Below are 20,504 nucleotides of genomic sequence, written 5' to 3'. Positions count from 1 at the left end.
AAGGACTAACCACTGTCCATGAGATCAACATGTTTAAGCTAGACATTGTCAGTGGCGTGTATTCATGGGAAAAAATGTACATTTTATTTTGTCTCTTTGTGCTCCATAATTTTCCTTCAATTCACAAGAGACTGAATGTATCTCACTGAAGAAAACATCAGAGCGAACAAAACAGCGCCTCTCTGCCTCTTTATGTGTAGCCCATCTATCTGATGCTTTCTGGTCAAAAAGAGTATGATATTGTTGCTCTCCATAGCATTGAATACAAAGGAAGCCAGCATTTGGCCTCCCTTGATAAAACATTTTTTTATATAATAATAGCCAATCAGCGTTGAGCTAAACTGAGTGAGCTCAACTGTAAATGGTCCTGGCTTTGGATTCACACCAATCACATCACACCAAAAGCCAAACGGAATTTAGAGAAAAAACTTGAATTGTTGCATCTCGTTGTGTTGTTATCCTCCAGTGGCTATAGCTAGCTAGCTAGCTTAGCTAAAATTGACCCTTTCCTAAATTAGCCATGGATGGAGATAGGGATTTTAACTTATGGTTTTACTTAATTCTCCGTACTGGCCAATAAATATATCGGCGATTCTGATCCAACCTTAAATTCGTACATTGTTCCCCTTGCCTGAGAGAATGGAAGTTCAATCTGTAGCTAGATGTTAACTGTTTGTAGGTTGATTCCAGCCTTCAAACAGAAACTAAAACAACAAGCTCCCGCGCTCAGGTCTGTTCAACGCTGGTCCGACCAATCTGATTCCACGCTTCAAGACTGCTTCGATCACGCGGATTGGAATATGTTCCGCATTGCGTCCAACAACAACATTGACGAATATGCTGATTCGGTGAGCGAGTTCATTAGGAAGTGCATTGACGATGTCGTACCCACAGCAACGATTAAAACATTCCCAAACCAGAAACCGTGGATTGACGGCAGCATTCGCGTGAAACTGAAAGCGCGAACCACTGCTTTTAACCAGGGCAAGGTGACCGGAAACATGACCGAATACAAACAGTGTAGCTATTCTCTCCGCAAGGCAATCAAACAGGCTAAGTCCCAGTACGGAGACAAAATAGAGTCGCAATTCAACAGCTCAGACACAAGAGGTATGTGGCAGGGTCTACAGTCAATCACGGATTACAAAAAGAAAACCAGCCACGTCGCGGACCAGGATGTCTTGCTCCCAGACAGGCTAAATAACTTTTTTGCTCGCTTTGAGGACAATACAGTGCCACTGACACGGCCCGCTACCAAAACCTGCGGGCTCTCCTTCACTGCAGCCGAGGTGAGTAAAACATTTAAACGTGTTAACCCTCGCAAGGCTGCAGGCCCAGACGGCATTCCCAGCCGCGTCCTCAGAGCATGCGCAGACCAGCTGGCTGGTGTGTTTACGGACATATTCAATCAATCCTTATCCCAGTCTGCTGTTCCCACATGCTTCAAGAGGGCCACCATTGTTCCTGTTCCCAAGAAAGCTAAGGTAACTGAGCTAAACGACTACCGCCCCGTAGCACTCACTTCCGTCATCATGAAGTGCTTTGAGAGACTAGTCAAGGACCATATCACCACCCTACCGGACACCCTAGACCCACTCCAATTTGCTTACCGACCCAATAGGTCCACAGACGACGCAATCGCAACCACACTGCACACTGCCCTAACCCATCTGGACAAGAGGAATACCTATGTGAGAATGCTGTTCATCGACTACAGCTCAGCATTTAACACCATAGTACCCTCCAAACTCGTCATCAAGCTCGAGACCCTGGGTCTCGACCCCGCCCTGTGCAACTGGGTCCTGGACTTCCTGACGGGCCGCACCCAGGTGGTGAGGGTAGGTAACAACATCTCCACCCCGCTGATCCTCAACACTGGGGCCCCACAAGGGTGCGTTCTGAGCCCTCTCCTGTACTCCCTGTTCACCCACGACTGCGTGGCCATGCACGCCTCCAACTCAATCATCAAGTTTGCGGATGACACTACAGTGGTAGGCTTGATTACCAACAACGACGAGACGGCCTACAGGTGAGGGCCCTCGGAGTGTGGTGTCAGGAAAATAACCTCACACTCAACGTCAACAAAACAAAGGAGATGATTGTGGACTTCAGGAAACAGCAGAGGGAGCACCCCCCTATCCACATCGACGGGTCAGTAGTGGAGAAGGTGGAAAGTTTTAAGTTCCTCGGTGTACACATCACGGACAAACTGAATTGGTCCACCCACACAGACAGCGTTGTGAAGAAGGCGCAGCAGCGCCTCTTCAACCTCAGGAGGCTGAAGAAATTCGGCTTGTCACCAAAAGCACTCACAAACTTCTACAGATGCACAATCGAGAGCATCCTGTCGGGCTGTATCACCGCCTGGTACGGCAACTGCTCCGCCCACAACCGTAAGGCTCTCCAGAGGGTAGTGAGGTCTGCAGAACGCATCACCGGGGGCAAACTACCTGCCCTCCAGGACACCTACACCACCCGATGTCACAGGAAGGCCATAAAGATCATCAAGGACAACAACCACCCAAGCCACTGCCTGTTCACCCCGCTATCATCCAGAAGGCGAGGTCAGTACAGGTGCATCAAAGCAGTGACCGAGAGACTGAAAAACAGCTTCTATCTCAAGGCCATCAGACTGTTAAACAGCCACCACTAACATTTAGCGGCCGCTGCCAACATACTGACTCAACTCCAGCCACTTTAAAAATGGGAATTGATGGAAATTATGTAAAAATGTACCACTAGCCACTTTAAACAATGCCACTTAATATTATGTTTACATACCCTACATTACCCATCTCATATGTATATGTATATACTGTACTCTATATCATCTACTGCATCTTGCCATCTTTATGTAATACATGTATCACTAGCCACTTTAAACTATGCCACTTTATGTTTACATACCCTACAGTACTCATCTCATATGTATATACTGTACTCTATACCATCTACTGCATCTTGCCTATGCCGTTCTGTACCATCACTCATTCATATATCTTTATGTACATATTCTTTATCCCTTTACACTTGTGTGTATAAGGTAGTAGTTGTGGAATTGTTAGGTTAGATTACTTGTTGGTTATTACTGCATTGTCGGAACTAGAAGCACATGCATTTCGCTACACTCGCATTAACATCTGCTAACCATGTGTATGTGACAAATAAAATTTGATTTGATTTGATTTGAACTAGCTGGTTCATCGTTGCCCGAGAAAGGAAGTTAGGCAAGCAAGCAAGCATTTTAGCCAGGTAGCCTAGAACAACAAACTAAAACTGTGTACTGTATGGTAGTTATAGACCATTTTGGCAACATGAAAGAGAGGAGGATGGCATTTGCACTTTTCTACAAGTAGGGCGAGTCAACATGTTACGGCCCTGGATCGCTATTGATTCACTTTGACTGAATGAGCTGCAGAAGATCCTGAAACAAACTAATTGTGTTTCCATCTATGCTCTAAAGTGCTTAGGGTTAATCACAGACTCTTGAACTTGCCGAGTAGTGTATTTGTAATGTCTTATCATCTTGTCACTTGTCTTCCACTTCTTACCATGGCCATTCATCTGCATAGTTTGTTTGAATGCTTCTTGTGCTGTGTATTAGGCCTCTCACTATTGTTTTACATTGCCAGAATGAGCTGCAAAATATTCTGAAACAAACTTAATTGGATTTCCATCTTGCCTGCGGGCAACCAACATCACACAGTGTTGAATGTACACTGGTACTGTATTGAATTATCAACTGAATAAATTCAATGTACACCCAACCAACAAAACTAAATGTGCATGTTGAAACTCTTGTACTTGCCTGGTATTTGCTTTTTGCAATGCCTGATCATCTTCCATCATCTTACACTTTGTCACGACTTCCTCCGAAGTCGGCTCCTCTCCTTGTTCGGGCGACATTCGGTGGTCGACGTCACCGGCTTTCTAGCCATCGCCGCTCCATTTTTCATTTATCCATTTGTTTTGTCTTGTTCCCTGCACACCTGGTTTTCATTCCCAATCACACATCATGTATTTATTCCTCTGTTCCCCCTCATGTCTTTGTGTGAATTTGTTTGTTTGTTACGTGTAGCCCATATTAGGCTGGTTAGCACCGGGTCTGTGTTTGGCCCGTGTGTGTTGGTTATTTTGTACCATTTCGTGTACTTTGAGCGTATATGGCTATTTTCATTGGCTATGAATAAAGTGCGCCTATTATCACCCATCTCTGCTCTCCTGCACCTGACTTACCTTCAACCAGTAGCGCACACCGTGACATACTTCTTACCGTGATCAAACATTTGCATATCTTGTTTGAGTTATTATTGTACTGTTTATTGCGTTGTTGTGTATTAGGCCAATATAAAGGCCAGGATATTACTGTAAATGAGCGCATGATTGCCTATTTTAAATTAATCAGAGAGGGAACAAAAAGACCAAAGATAACCCTGAAGGAGCTACAAAGCTCCACAGCGTGGATTGAAGTGTCTGTCCATAGAACCACTTTAAGCCGTACACTCCACAGAGCTCGGCTTTACGGAAGAGTGGCCAGAAAAAAGCCATTGCTTAAAGAAAAAAATAAGCAAACACATTTTGTGTTTGCCAAAAGGCATGTGGGAGACTCCCCAAACATATGGAAGAAGGTACTCTAAAATTGAGCTTTTTGGCCATCAAGGAAAATGCTATGTCTGGCGCAAACCCAACACCTCTCATCACCCCGAGAACACCATTCCCACAGTGAAGCATTGTGGTGGCAGCATCATGCTGTAGGGATGTTTTTCATCAGCAGGAACTGGGAAACTGGTCAGAATTGAAGAAATGATGGGGAAATACAAATACAGGGAAATTCTTGAGGGAATCTTTTTCAGTCTTCCAGAGATTTGAGACTGGGAAGGAGGTTCACCTTCCAGCAGGACAATGACCCTAAGCGTACGGCTACAGCAACACTCGAGTGATTTAAGGGGAAACATTTACATTTATTGGAATGGCCTAGTCAAAGCACAGACCTCAATCCAGTTCAGAATCTGTGGTATGACCTAAGGATCGGTGTCCCATCAACGGGACAGTTGTAAATCATGCAGCGCGTTATGTCAAGATCGCAGATTTTAGAGAAACAACAAATGTCGGTACATATAAGTGTCTTATATCGGCTGAAAGCTTAAATTCTTGTTAATATACCTGCACTGTCCAATTTACAGTAGCTATTACTGCGAAAAAATGCCATGCTATTGTTTGAGGAGAGCTCCTAACAACAAAAGTTCTCCTCTGAAGGTGAAATGTGTACTTACATTCTGAAATCTTGCTCTGATTTATCATCCAAAGGGTCCCAGAGATAACATGAAGTGTTGTTTTGTTAGATAGAATAATTTTTCATATCCTAAAAAGGTCCATGTAGCATGCACGATCGATTTTGTATTTCCACTCGTTCAATTTGCAAAGAAAGGAATCTGTGAAAATCTCACCCTAAAAGTTATTTCAACGAGTCAAATCACGTTCGTATATATTCCTCAGAGATCCTAGAAGGTAACAAGACTTCACTATATCATTAGGGGTGTAGTATATCCTATAGGACACCATATTTGGTCAGAGAGTGACTCCTTCATGGCACACCGATGACGCGGGCGGTCATCACTGGAACGACTGTATCTTTGTCAAATAAGTACCAATCGGGGTCAAACAAAACTAGCTAGATAGCCAATGAGCTGGGCTATACGGGAGTTTACGACTTTATATGTCGTAAAATTAAGCTATTAACCTTGTATGACAGCATGACTTTTCATTTTGGACAAAAATTATAAGGATATTCAGAGTTATGAAGTTGTAAGGCAACAAAATAGGAAAAATTCCAAGGGGTGTGAATACCTTCGCAAGCCACTGTACTCCAAAAGCACAATGTCAACAGTCATATCACAATTTAATCTTGTTTTGCTCTATCCAACTCCCTAAAAACATTTTCTTAGAGAATAGTATTGTATTAGAATAGTTCTGAATAGTTTTCAGGTCCTTCTTTACTTTTTAGAAACATGTAGCAAATATATCTCACATCTTGAGGTTTCACTCATAATTCACATTCAAAACCATGTTTATAGGGATAGTTTATGCATCAATTATTCTGTTTGTTGTCACTCATTACCTATCTTATCGTCTCTCTTCTTACAGGTCAGACACTGATCTTAGGAGTCTTAGGGTCCACTAATCAGATCTTTCTCTTTATCAAGATTCCTACTATACATATGCCTTTTAGCAGGCGCTTTTATCCAAAGCAATTTACGGTAGTGCACGCATACATTTTCGAATGGGTTGGCCCAGTGGGATTCGAATCCACAACCCTACCAACTAAGCCACACAGCTCTGTTCTTTTTCTCTCTCCTCTCCTCTCCTTCCGCTCTCCTGGTCACTCCACCCATCATCCATCCATCATTCTGAAAGTTGTGCTAATATTAACACGTCACCTTCTCCTCAAGTATGAAACTTCACGGCTTGCCTTTAATCCTATCGACAAATGTTTATAGCGCTTGTTATTTATTAATATAGGGAACCAGCCTTACCAGTGTTCCTGTAGTGGAACATTGTCTCCCAAGCCTTCGTATTGTATTTACCCTAGCTATATTTACCCTATATATAGCATTCTGCAAAATTGAGGCTAATTTGACCTTTTGAGAGAGATGTTGGTCAGAGGTGAGAAGAAAGTCTGGAAAGAAAGTATGAAATGGAATTTCACCAACCCTCCTCCTCTTTAACTTGATGGTTTAGATTTGTGTGTTGTGAAATTGCATACATGTACTGTAGGCCTACTATGTGTTCAAAGCCAATAGGAATGCATGCTTTTCACAACAATAATTTGCTGTTCTAACATTTTGTTGTAAGTTGTTGTAAGTTTTTATCTCTGGTTTGTGTTTCTCTTGACTGCTTTAATGACAATGGCTGTTATATGTATTTCTCAAGAAATTCCACTCGTAGAACAAGCAACAGTCAGGAATGTAGTTTGCCATAGGATACATACATCTGATACCATTCTGCAGGTTAACATTTTTTATCATGAATCTTGTTCTGGAAGCAGCTCTGCAGTGTGGTCAGTAGCTGGCACAGCCACAAAGTCATAAAATATCATTTTAAATCTAACTCTAACCTTAACCTTAATTACACTGCTAACCCTAATGCCTAACCATGAATTGAAAAAAATTATTACAATCTAGCCAATTTTGACTTTGCAGCTGGCCTATCTCAGGGGAAATCACTCAGTTCTGCCGCCAGGACAAGATTCATGACAATAAACGTCAACCTGCTACCATTCTTACGTTGTGGTTTGAATGCCTGACTATGAAAAGCCAACTGACACTGAATCTTGAAGCGTTGAAGTGTTGCACCCTCTATAGCCATCATGGTTATTATTTGACACTGCTGGTAATCTACTAGGCAGCAAGTAGCCTTGTGGTTAAAGCGTTGGACTAGTAACTGAAAGGTTGCAAGATCAAATCCCTGAGCTGACAAGGTAAATATCTGTTGTTCTGCCCCTGAACAAGGCAGTCAACCCACTGCTCCTAGGCTGTCATTGAAAACAAGAATTTGTTCTTAACTGACTTGCCTGGTAAAAAAATAAAAAATATAGGAACATTTGAATGTCTTGGAAAATGATCTGGCCACATGTAGTCTTAAATCTCTACCTGGTACAGCCAGAAAAGGACTGGCCACCCCTTGGAGCCTGATTCTTCTTAGGTTTTTGCCTTATAGGGAGTTTTCCCTAGCCACAGTGCTTCTGCCTCTGCATTGCTTGCTCTTTGGGGTTTTAGGCTGCGAATCTGTAAAACACTTTGTGACAACTGCTGATGTAAAGAGTGCTTTATAAAATACATCTGATTGATTTATCGATTGATTGTGGTCTGCTGGGATAAGTAAATCTGCTCTAAATTCACTGAATTAACTAATGTTTCATCAACTGAGCTTTCATGTTGAACTTCACATATCTTCATAATTAAGACGTTGCTGATACTCAGAGATGGTAGTATTTCTGTTACATGTATTTGACATATGTATTTCAATTCGTTTTGAGTATTTGGTCATTTGTATTTGAAAGGCCTAAAAAAACATGTCATTGTAGTAAGATACTTCAGAGAATGGTATTTTGCATTTTCAAATTACTAAAAATACGTTTCTACCATTGTTTATAGCACTTCAAAATGTTGTGGCCCTCGTCACGCCAAATTTGCTGCATTGGTATCAGAAGTCTGATGGCACAATTGTGTGAGGCCATAAGAGGTGTTGATGGATGAGTGGAGGACCTTGAAATAAACTTGTATGCACAGGAATGCACTTCCAGAGTGAGGATAATGGGGTGAATTTGGACCAAAAGTGGGAAGGGAACTCAACTTTGAAAGCGAACACACACAATGTTATTGCCACACGATCACTACACTCACTCTCATTCGGGTAATGAGTGCCATCATTCGGGTAATGAGTGCACCTCTGATAACATCATGTCCATGGCAAGGTACGGTATCTCATTTCTGACACCAGTGCAGCGAATTTGGACTAAAAGGGTGCCACAAAGCTCTGAAGATTAACATGCCGTGAACTATGTCAATTAACTGGAATTTTGGTACTGCTCATAGCGTGTTAGCCAAGGGTCACAAGTTTATTTATAACTATTTTATAGCTGAAATCCGTCAAGGGAGAAACACCGCCACTGTTCGACCCAGCACCTTTGTTATTGTTTTTGTTTTATTGATGAAACAGAGGAGAGGAGCGTCCAGCAGCATGGTAAAAATAATTGTAGTACATATTCTGGTGTTCCATCGCATGTGCAATGATGTCCGAGGGGTAAAAAACAGTGTTTGTTGTTTGAAGTAACTTAATTTTTGTTGTAATATCCCAAAATGGCATGACAGTTTCCCCCTTTACGGATTAGAAAATACAAAATAAATTAATTTTAATTACATAATTTTTTCGGCACCAGTATTTTGTATTTTACTTTAGTACGTTGGTCTTAAGCGTATTTTGTAACTAGATACATTTTGATGTGTCTTTGTCCATCTCTGATGATACTTTTGTTTGTCAATAAGGACAAAACCTTTATGAACATGTATATAGACCACTGATATTTTCAAATTTTTTCACTCTTTCTTTCAGTCTCCTCAACTGAAGTTTGGGTCCGGCCATATACGTCTGCCCTTCTCCCCTGTTCTATCTCAGTCCCTCCTGTAGGCGACTCTCTCCTGGGGATCAGTTGGACCTTCAACGGATCTCATATAGCCTCCTTCGAGACGACAGACAACAACCATGTCGACAAAGGCTTCAGTTGGGACACCAGTTTATTTGTCAATGGGACCTTCTCGCTGACTGTACTTAATGCCACTCTTGACCAACAGGGCGTGTATGAGTGTAAAGTCAGATACAACGTCTCCGAGCTACACTCCAGCAATGTCACATTGGACATCAAAGGTAATGTCAATGTCACATTGGACATCTTTCGTAGTCCTTTCAGTTTTAAATTAGGTCTAAGGCCCTGCTAAAATACCTCTCTTCCACACTTCCGTGACGTATTGAATGATCTAACATGTTTGGACAGGTAAAAACATGAGGTCCTCTTCACAGCTTTCACCAATCCAATAACATTCACTAAAGGGAGAAAGGAAAGGATGCCATTAAGTATTTTCTAATTTGTAGTTGTTCCCTCATGTGACATTCATGTATCCAGTTCTCTCAGACAAGTAAGGGCAACAGATGATGGGAAGTTAAGTAAAAAACATTGGACACAACTGGTTATGTGAATCTGAACGCTTCACCGTGAAATCAAATAAATGAATCTCTCTCATTTCTTAGTTCAACCCACTCTCTCCATTCCCTCCACGATGGTGGTACTGGATGTGAAGAGTGAGCTTCAGTGTATTGCAGAGGGTTTTAGCCCTCCACTCATCTACTTCTCCTGGACCAGAGCTGGGGAGGTGGTCCAGCTAGAGCAAGCAGTCACAGCGGTCGACCGCACCCCAGAAGGGACCTACTGGGCGGTCAACATCTTGAAATTTATCCCTTTGGTGGACGACCAGAATGTGATCTATGGCTGTGTGGTCACTCACGCCGCCCTGGACAAACTGCTGAGCTTAGAGTTTCAACTCAGCTTTGTCTGTAAGTATCAACTTTTTCAATTAATTACTATCATTTGATTAATACAATACATGGTTATCAACATGATACATGTCAAGAGACCATTTTCTAATTTTTTATATGGTATAGAAGTTCATTGAAAAATAAAGGAGAGCCGCACACTCTAGGAGCTCAGATGCAAAAATATTTATGTCCAATGTTTCGACAGACAAGCTGTCTTCATCAGGATATAATGACAAACACTGCGGGATGACTCATTTATATAGTGTCAAAAGACACACACAGGTGTCTGTGATCATGGCCGGGTGTGGCCTGACATCATTGGTTAATTCTCATGTATTAAAATAGCATACAAAAACATAAATGGATAGTACACTATTATAGATACAATTTGGCTACATAAGCCTGCAAACATTTACAATAGCAAAATCACAATAATCACAAGAATGGCTTCAGATCAAAGTCTTTAAATTAAAGATCCTCTCGTTTTAACAATAAATTGTCGAGGTCACGCCCTCTCCTAGGGAGGGTGACATGTTCGATGCCAATATAACGTAGAGACGAAATCGAGTGGTTTTCTTCCAAAAAGTGGGCCGCAACTGGGTAAGTCGAGTTCTTGCACCTAATGGTGCTACGATGCTCCGAGATACGTACTTTTAATTCGCGCTTTGTTTTACCCACATCATTTTTACCACAAGGAGACACAAGTTTAACACAAGTTATAAGATAAATAACTGCCTTAGTGGAGCACGTGATAACACCTTTGATTGGGATCTGTTTCCCTGTTTGGGGGTGTTTGAAGGATCTACATTTACAAGTGTGATACATCGGCGTAACAGCGTATCCTGACATTCTGGGATCCCGGCCGGTATAAGAGGGAGAAGTTGAACCGGGTGAACAGCAGGACCCACCTCGCTTGCCTGGAATTGAGGCGCTTGGCGGTGTGAAGATATGTCAAGATCTACATTTACAGGTTCTTCCACACAATGAACAGATGTTCCGCCCCCTCCAACCAGTGCCTCCACGCCAACGCCATCTTCACCGTGAGAAGCTCACGATTCCCCACTTTGTAGTTCCTCTCTGTGGCATTGACGCGGTGGGAGAAGACGTAGGGATGCAACTTGAGGTCCAGGGCAGAACGTTGGGACAGGACAGCCGCCACCCGAAACAATCGGCCTCCACCACAACTGGCGGGTCAGGTCAGGATGAACTAAGATGGGAGCTGTGGTGAAGCAGTGTTTGAGATCCCGGAATGCCCGGTCAGCAGCTGGGATCTGAAGTGAACAGAACAGAACCTTGGGAGAGGTGAGTGCAGACAGGCGGGAAGCCAGGGTGCTGTACCCCGGATAAAAGATGGTGAATCCCAGGAAACATTGCAGCTGCACTCTGGATGGTAGGCCGGGGCCAATCCACCACCGCTCTCACCATTCCAGGAACCATCTGTACACTCCCTGCAGCGATGATGTAACTCAGAAAGGGGATGGTGGAGCACTGGAATTCGCACTTCCCTGCTTTCACAAAAAGCTAGTTCTCCAGGAGGTGTTGGAGAACCTGTCGGACGTGGAGCACGTGTTCTTTGGCGAAGCGGGAGAAGACGAGGATGCCATCAAGGTCGACGAAGACTAACCGGTTAAACATGTCACGGATAACATCATTAACCAGAGCCTGGATCAGAGCAGGGGCGTTGGTAAGGCCAAATGGTATGAACAGATACTCATAGTGACCGCGTTGAAGGCAGTCTTCCACTCGTCCCCTTCCCGTAGCCGCACCAGGTGGTAGGTGTTCCGTAGGTCCAGCTTGGAGAACACTGGAGCGACTCGAAGGCTGAGGAGATGAGGATTAGGGGGTAGCGGGTCTTCACCGTTTTGTTGAGACCTTGGTAGTCAATGCATGGGCGCAGGGTTTTGTCCTTCTCCACAAAGAACACTGCGTCGGCAGGGGGAAGCAGAAGGACGGAGGTACACTGCAGCTAGGGAGTCCTCAATGTAGATCGCCATAACCTTGGTCTCCGGACCTGACAGAGTACAGTAGTCCCCGGGGCGGAGTGGTGCCTGGGAGAAGGTCGATCCCCAGTCATAGTGTCAGTGCGGCGTAAGCGAAGTGGCTTGGGCCTTACTGAAGACCTCCCAGAGGTCTTGGTACACTCAGGAATGGCGGAGAGGTCCGGGGCAACTTCCGAGCCCCCAGGAAGATGTCCTGGGGCAGGTTGCGCTGACTTCAGGCAATGGGCGTGGCAGAACGGGCTCCAGCCCATGATGGCACCAACAGACCAGTCAATGAGGGGATTGTGTCGCTGGAGCCGGGAGAATCCCAATACCACGGGAACCTGAGGAGACTTAACTTCTTATGGCTGCAATCCCGTTAACGGGATCGATATGACAACAGTCAGTGAAAGTGCAGGGCGCCAAATTCAAACAACAGAAATCTCATAATTAAAATTCCTCAAGCATACAAGTATTTCACACCATTTTAAAGATACACTTCTTGTTAATCCCACCACAGTGTCCGAAGGCTTTACAGCGAAAGCACCACAAACGATTATGTTAGGTCACCGCCAAATCACAGAAAAACACAGCCATTTTTCCAGCCAAAGACAGGAGTCACAAAAAGCAGAAATAGAGATAAAATGAATCACTAACCTTTGATGATCTTCATCAGATGACACTCATAGGACTTCATGTTAAACAATACATATATGTTTTGTTCGATGAAGTTCATATTTATATCCAAAAACCTCAGTTAACATTGGTGCCATGTTCAGAAATGCCTCCAATATCCGGAGAAATTGCAGAGCCACGTCAAATAACATAAATACTCATCATAAGCTTTGATGAAAGATACATGTTTTACATAGAATTAAATTAATGCAACAGCTGTGTCAGATTTCAAAAAGCTTTACGGCAAAAGCACAATATTCAATAATCTGAGAACAGCGTTCAGCCACAAAAGGAAGCCATTCAGTTACCCGCCAAATTGTGCAGTCAACAAAACTCATAAATAACATTATAAATCTTCACTTACCTTTGCTGATCTTCGTCGGAATGCACTCCCAGGACTCCCACTTCCACAAGAAATGTTTGTTTTGTTCGGTAATGTCCATCATTTATGTCCAAATAGCTATTTTTGTTAGCGTGTTTGGTAAGCAAATCCAAAGTCAGGAAGCGCGTTCACTAAAAGCAGACGAAATGTCAAAAAGTTCCGTAACAGTCAGTAGAAACATGTCAAATGATGTATTGAATCAATCTTTAGTATGTTTTTAACATAAATCTTCAATAACGTTCCAACCGGAGAATTCCATTGACTTCAGATGTGCGATGGAACAGAGCTCCCTCTCATGTGAACGCGCATGGTCAGAGCATGGTCAGCTCATGGTAGACCTGACTCATTCCTGTCTCCTTCGGCCCGGCCCCACCTCACAGTAGAAGCATCAGACAAGGTTCTACAGACTGTTGACATCTAGTGGAATCCGTAGGAAGTGCAAACTGATCCATATCCCACTGTGTATTGGATAGGTGATGAGTTGAAAATCGACCAACCTCAGATTTCCCACTTCCTGCTTGGATTTCTTCTCGGGTTTTTGCCTGCCATATGAGTTCTGTTATGCTCACAGACATCATTCAAACAGTTTTAGAAACTTCAGAGTGTTTTCTATCCAATACTAATAATAATATGCATATATTAGCAACTGGGACTGAGGAGCAGGCAGTTTACTCTGGGCACCTCTGGGCACCTTTCATCCAACCTACTCAATACTGCCCCTGCAGCCATAAGAAGTTTAACAAGCAGGAATTGGATTGTCTCGCTGTGGTTCCCTGACACACGTAGGTTGATGGGGGTGGTATTGTGGGTGACCCGGCATATAGAGCGCCCGTCCAGTGCTCTAACGTCCATGGGAATGGAGAGGGGCTGTAGGGATGTTCAGCTCAGAAGCCAAGGTAGCATCCATAAAGCTCTCAGCCACAGTCGATGAGTACCCGGAGAGATTGACTGATTCCCCCATAGCAAAATTGCATGAAAAGGGGTGCGAATAAGGGGTGAGGAAAAGTTCTCTGTATGGCCCACCAGATTTCTTTCTCCTACCAGTGAGCCAAGGCTTTTAGTGGACAAGTGGAGACGAAATGACCGGTAGTCCCGCAATACATGCAACTCTTAGTGTGAAGCCTGTATAGCCGTTCAGCTGGAGACAGCCTAGCGCTGCCTAGTTGAATAGGCGACTCGGCAGCCTTCGGAGACTCTCGGGGGAACTCAGGTAGCCTCGGGTTCTCTCGGCAACAGAGACTTCCGGGATGCCTCGGAGGCGAGGTGGAATCCTTGGATGGGCGGGTGAAATCTCCTCTCCTTCCCGTAGTCGCCCATCGAAACGAATGGTCAAGGCAATGAGCGAGTCGAGATCTGTCAGTAGTTCCCGGTTTGCAAGCTCGTCCTTTACTTCCTCCGATACTCTGTGCAGGTACATGTCAAACAGCGCTTCCGGGTTCCAGGCACACGTCCAGCTGCCAATGTGCGGAAATCCACAGCATAGTCTGCCACATTGCGGGAGTCTTGCCGAAGCTGATGTAACTTCCGGGCAGCCTCTCTCCCGGACAATGGAGCATTGAAAACTTTCTTCACCTCTGCCACAAACTCCTCCAGACTGAAGCATACGGCCGACTGTTGTTCCCATACTGCCATAGCACAGGCATGAGCCCTCCTGGACATCAGTGTAATGAGGTATGCTATCTTAGAGCGGCCCGAGGGGAACGAGGAGGGCTGCAGCACAATGATGAGGGAACACTGAGCGAGAAACGCCCAACAGGTGCCCGACTCTCCATCGAAGCATTCTGGGGAGAGGTAAGAGGGGTTCTTTGGAAACCGGGGTGACCGGGGAGGCAGTGCTGCTTACAGCCGGGTTACTGGGGGGCTGGGAGGTTACCGTCGTGGTAGGTTGCGTAACAGACAACCCGCAGAATTTCTCCAGCAATGTGTTCAATGCTTGGTCATGGCGTTCGGCCAAGGTCTGTAAACCTTCCATAAGACCCCGAAGCAACTCCTCGTGCCTTCCAATGGTGGCTCCTTGGGAGGAGATGCCGTTGCGGAGCTGGTCCGAGTCTGCTGGGTCAGTCATGGCCAGTTTGTACTATCACGTTTCAGGTAAGACCCAGATGCAGACAGTGTTGAAGTAACAAAAGTTTATTACTAGGTCAAGGGCAGGTCAGTAATCCAGATAGGGTGCAAAAGGTCCAGAACGGCAGGCAGTCTCAGTCAGAGCAGCCAGCGTGGTGTGGCAAAGTACAGAACTGCAGGCAGACTCAGGGTAGGCAGAATGGTCAAAACTGGGATAAACTCGAAAACAGGCACTAAAACATACAGGCGCAAGGGGAATACTGCTAGTAGGTTTCCCGAAACAAAAAGAACTGGCAACAAACAAACAGAGAACACAGGTATAAATACACTGGGGATAATGGGGAAGATTGGCGACATCTGGAAGGGGGTGGAGACAAGCACAAAGGCAGGTGAAACAGATCAGGGTGTGACACCATCATATCAATGTAAACTTGGAGTCATGCGATGACATGTTGTGTGGTCCTCCCATTACAACTTGTCGGGAAAGCATGCAGTTTATTAAAATCCACCCAAAACCACAAATTCCTTTCATTTGCAATGTTAAATAACACTAATAGGTGAGAACAATATATTTTGTGAACAAATGTTTCATTTTGGCATTATAATGAGGTTGGTAGCAACATGGAAAATCGTTGTGGAAATCTGTTGCAGGTCAAGTCGACTACAAAATCCACAATGCAATGCTCTCTCTGTGGTCTGGCTGGCAAGCTAGGTAGCAACAGTGGTCGAAAAAGTACTCAATTGTCATACTTGAGTAAAAGTTAAGATACCTTAATAGAAAATGACTCAAGTAAAAGTGAAAGTCACCCAGTAAAATACTACTTGAGTAAAAGTCTAAAAGTATTTGGTTTTTAAATATACTTAAGTATCAAAAGTAAAAACCATTTAAAACTCCTTATATTAAGCAAACCAGATGCCACTATACTTTTTTTATTGACGATAGCCAGGTGCACACTCCAACACTAAGACACAATTTACAAATGAAGCATTTGTGTTTAGTTTGTCCTCCAGATCAGAGGCAGTAGGGATGACCAGGGATGTTCTCTTGACAAGTGTGTGAATTGGACAATTTTTCTGTTAAAATGTAACAAATACTTTTGGGTGTCAGGCAATATGTATGGAGTAAAAAGTACATCGTTTTCTTTTAGTAAAAGTAAAGGTTGACAACTATAAATAGTAAAGTACAGATACCCAAAAAAACGACTTAAGTAGTGCTTTAAAGTATTTTTACAAAGTACTTTACACCACTGAGTAGCAAACAAACGTAGCTACACACAATAATACCAAAGACAATACCAGCATGTAACGTAGCTAGTTAGCTGTAAAATCGCCTAAACAGACTGCATTATCAGATTTTGGAGTCTACAATCTCACCATGTTCAACCTGCAGATTGATATGCCTCACAGACTGGAGTCTGACATTCGCAACGACAGATACACTTTTGAGGAGATGGGAAATGTTGCCCATGCTACGTCAATGAGCCGTGTATTGCATTCTGGAAGAGTCTGGGACAACAACAAAAAATCTGGGACAAGGAGTACTCTCCTTCATGTTATGAATTTGAGTTTATTTCGTGCTAGTTCAAAAAAAAAAAATTAGCACGATGTACAAATGTACAAATCTTTTCCCGAGATGTGAGATAATTAACTTGCTCTCTATATTTTCGTATAGCTCTGGAATCGTGGCGTTACATACATTCGATGAAAATAGACACGTTTCTCGACATATACACGGACTTTGAGAAGGTACTGCGCGATGATTAGCTTAGAAACCGCGTGAAGGGGCATGACAACGTGAACGCGATTGGTCAACAGTATGTTGGGTGTGGCGTTATACATTAATTGATTTGATTCCTATCTCGTTTCTATAATATCTCTGGCAACGGCACCATGCAATGCACCCTGGACTAAAGAAGCAGACAAATGGCAAAAATGTGCTAGACCCTCCGTTAAATTACAAATTTTTCAAGGTAAGAATATCGCTAAAGTATGATCAATGGCTCATTCGAGAGAAGACACCCTCCCGAGTTATGACATCGACCAGTATTGAAATCTGACATGTATGATAGACGTTGTCACAATCTAAAAATCATATTCCAATTAACTTTCAGTGTAGTGAAAAATCATATTCCTATTAACTTCCAGTGTAGTGAGACTTTATCACGGTGCTACCTCATACCGGCCAGATTGCTGCCTGTTTGAACGCCAATAACTCATAAAACGACGCAGGGAGTGTGCAAAACTGTCATCAAAAGGCAAAGGGTGGCTATTTGAAGAATCTCAAACATAAAATATATTTTGATTTGTTTAACAGTTCTTTTGGTTACTACGTGATTCCACGTGTGTTATTTCATAGTTTTGATGTCTTCACTATTCTACAATGTAGAAAATAGTAAAAATAAAGAAAAACCCTTGAATGAGTAGGTGTTCTAAAACTTTTGACCGGTAGTGTAGATGGATGATTTAAAATATGTTATTGGACCTGAAACAGATATGGCTCATTAACCTATACGGTCCAAATAATGATGATCCACGCTTTGAAAATATAATAATTTTTCAACCTTACAAGCAATACAAGACATTATTATGATTATGGTGGAAGTTTATAATACGGTTTTAAATACCTCTATGGACCGTAAAGGAAATCACAATACAAACTATCACCCTCATGCACTTAAGGAAATCAGGAATGTCATGGATATGTTGGAACTAGTGGATATATGGAGGCTTACATTTCCTGATATCACGTCTACTCCCGCTCGACGTCGCCAGTTTACTAATCACTGGCTCTGACAACCATTACGCACACCTGGCACCATTGTTATGCGCACCTGCGACTCATTATCAGACTCACCTGGGCTCCATCACTTCTCTGATTACCTCACCTATATCTGTATCTATATCTATACACTTTGGTTCATTCCCCGGACAGTATTAGTTATGTTTCATGTCCAGACGCTGCTCTTGTTTTGTATCGTTCCATGTCACCCCCTTGCTTCTTGACTCCCAGCTTCTCCGTTACACCTGACCTAGAGAGATATACATGGCGGAGGCTCAATCAAGCTAGTCATCTTGACTACTTTCTTATGTCATTCTCTCTGGCACCAAAAGTTTAAAAAGTGTTGATTGGGGACAGAATGAGGTCAGACCATCAAATAATCGGCATATATATTACTCTGACAGAATTTCCACGTGCGAGAGGATATTGGAAATTTTATCAAAGCCTATTGGATGATAACTTGTTTATAACTAGGACAGAATAATTTATAACTGACTTTTTCCGACATAATATATGTACAGCAGATCCCCTTAATGTATGGGACACCTTTAAATTTGCCTTTGGAGGCCATGCAGTTCAGTACTCATCTCTAAAGCAAAAGTAATTTAGGTCAAGAGTCCATATTAACAAAAGAAAGGGAAGGACAAACAGTACCATAGAGGCTCCGAATAAGTTAGAGGGAAAAACAAAAAGAAATGGAAGAACTTATTCAAGAAGGATCAAGTGTAATATATTATCAAAATAACGCAAACTGGATGGAATATGGGGGAAAATGCACCAAATAATTATTTTATCTTTAACATAGACATGCTTCCAATGATAATTTTCTGAAAGTTGTTACAAATGACGGAGTCACCCATGATTCACCAAACAATATTTTGAAAGAGGAAGTAAAGTACTTTAAGCATATGTTTACATTTGTCTCCTCCATCTCCACTAACCGAAGCTAATTGTATTGATTTCCTTTCTATTAATAATGTAAAATTGACAGCTGTATAGAAAGACTGATGTGAAGGTCAAATTACAGAGGAAGAACTTCTTGACGCAATTAATGCCTTTAAGTCTGGGAAAACTAGGGCTGGATGGCATACCAGTGGAAGTATACCAAACCTTTTGATATACTCAGAGGGCCGTTATTAGCATGTTTTAACCACTCCTATACATTTTTTACATTATTAGACACTTACCAAGAAGGTCTGATTTCATTATTATTGAAACAGGATCCAAGTGGGAAATATAAAGATCCAAGTGGAAATATAAAGATCCAGTCCATTAAAAAAATCTTAGGCCTCTTACACCTCAGCGTTGTGGTGCAAAAATTATAGGAAAATGCATAGCGCATATAATTAATAAGCTATTGTCTGATGTTATACATTGTAGACAATATAAGACAAGTACTGGAAAAAATAGAACACTATGAAAAATATGGGAAACCAGGCCAGGTATTCATAGCTGACTTTGAAAAGGCTTTTGATCAAATCAAATCAAATTTTTATTTGTCACATACACATGGTTAGCAGATGTTAATGCGAGTGTAGCGAAATGCTTGTGCTTCTAGTTCCGACAATGCAGTAATAAGCAACGAGTAATCTAACCTACCAATTCCACAACTACTACCTTATACACACAAGTGTAAAGGGATAAAGAATATGTACATAAAGATATATGAATGAGTGATGGTACAGAACGGCATAGGCAAGATGCAGTAGATGGTATCGAGTACAGTATATACATATGAGATGTGTAATGTAGGGTATGTAAACATAAAAGTGCATAGTTTAAAGTGGCTAGTGATACATGTATTACATAAAGATGGCAAGATGCAGTAGATGATATAGGCTACAGTATATACATATACATTATATTAAGTGGCATTGTTTAAAGTGGCTAGTGATACATTTTTACATAATTTCCATCAATTCCCATTATTAAAGTAGCTGGAGTTGAGTCAGTATGTTGGCAGCGGCCACTAAATGTTAGTGGTGGCTGTTTAACAGTCTGATGGCCTTGAGATAGAAGCTGTTTTTCAGTCTCTCGGTCCCTGCTTTGATGCACCTGTACTGACCTCGCCTTCTGGATGATAGCGGGGTAAACAGGCAGTGGCTCGGGTGGTTGTTGTCCTTGATGATCTTTATGGCCTTCCTGTGACATCGGGTGGTGTAGGTGTCCTGGAGGGCAGGTGTTTGCCCCCAGTGATGCGTTGTGCAGACCTCACTACCCTCTGGAGAGCCTTACGGTTATGGGCGGAGCAGTTGCCGTACCAGGCGGTGATACAGCCCGACAGGATGCTCATCGATTGTGCATCTGTAGACGTTTGTGAGTGCTTTTGGTGACAAGCCGAATTTCTTCAGCCTCCTGAGGTTGAAGAGGCGCTGCTGCGCCTTCTTCACAACGCTGTCTGTGTGGGTGGACCAATTCAGTTTGTCCGTGATGTGTAAGCCGAGGAACTTAAAACTTACTACCCTCTCCACTACTGTCCCGTCGATGTGGATAGGGGGGTGCTCCCTCTGCTGTTTCCTGAGAGACTGTGTTAGCT

At 42.9% G+C, this 20,504-nt stretch overlaps 1 protein-coding gene across 3 annotated transcripts in view; it reads left to right on the top strand.

Moving 5' to 3' along the window:
• The window catches only part of LOC139570564 (uncharacterized), a 60,169-nt gene that overhangs the window by 816 nt on the left and 38,849 nt on the right, over window positions 1-20,504 (top strand). For all 3 annotated transcript variants that reach the window (XR_011674101.1, XM_071392531.1, XM_071392530.1), the window contains exons 2-3: window positions 9,112-9,423; window positions 9,805-10,107. Coding sequence is in view for 2 of the 3 variants with exons in the window: in XM_071392531.1 (XP_071248632.1) it covers window positions 9,112-9,423; window positions 9,805-10,107 (615 nt within the window). In the remaining variant the exon portion in view is untranslated. The remainder of the gene's footprint in view (window positions 1-9,111; window positions 9,424-9,804; window positions 10,108-20,504) is intronic.

This window comes from Salvelinus alpinus, chromosome 3 (genome assembly GCF_045679555.1).
Source record: "Salvelinus alpinus chromosome 3, SLU_Salpinus.1, whole genome shotgun sequence".
NCBI classification, from domain to species: domain Eukaryota; kingdom Metazoa; phylum Chordata; class Actinopteri; order Salmoniformes; family Salmonidae; genus Salvelinus; species Salvelinus alpinus.
Note: the sequence above shows the minus strand (reverse complement) of the source record. Positions and strands in the feature narration are given on the sequence as shown.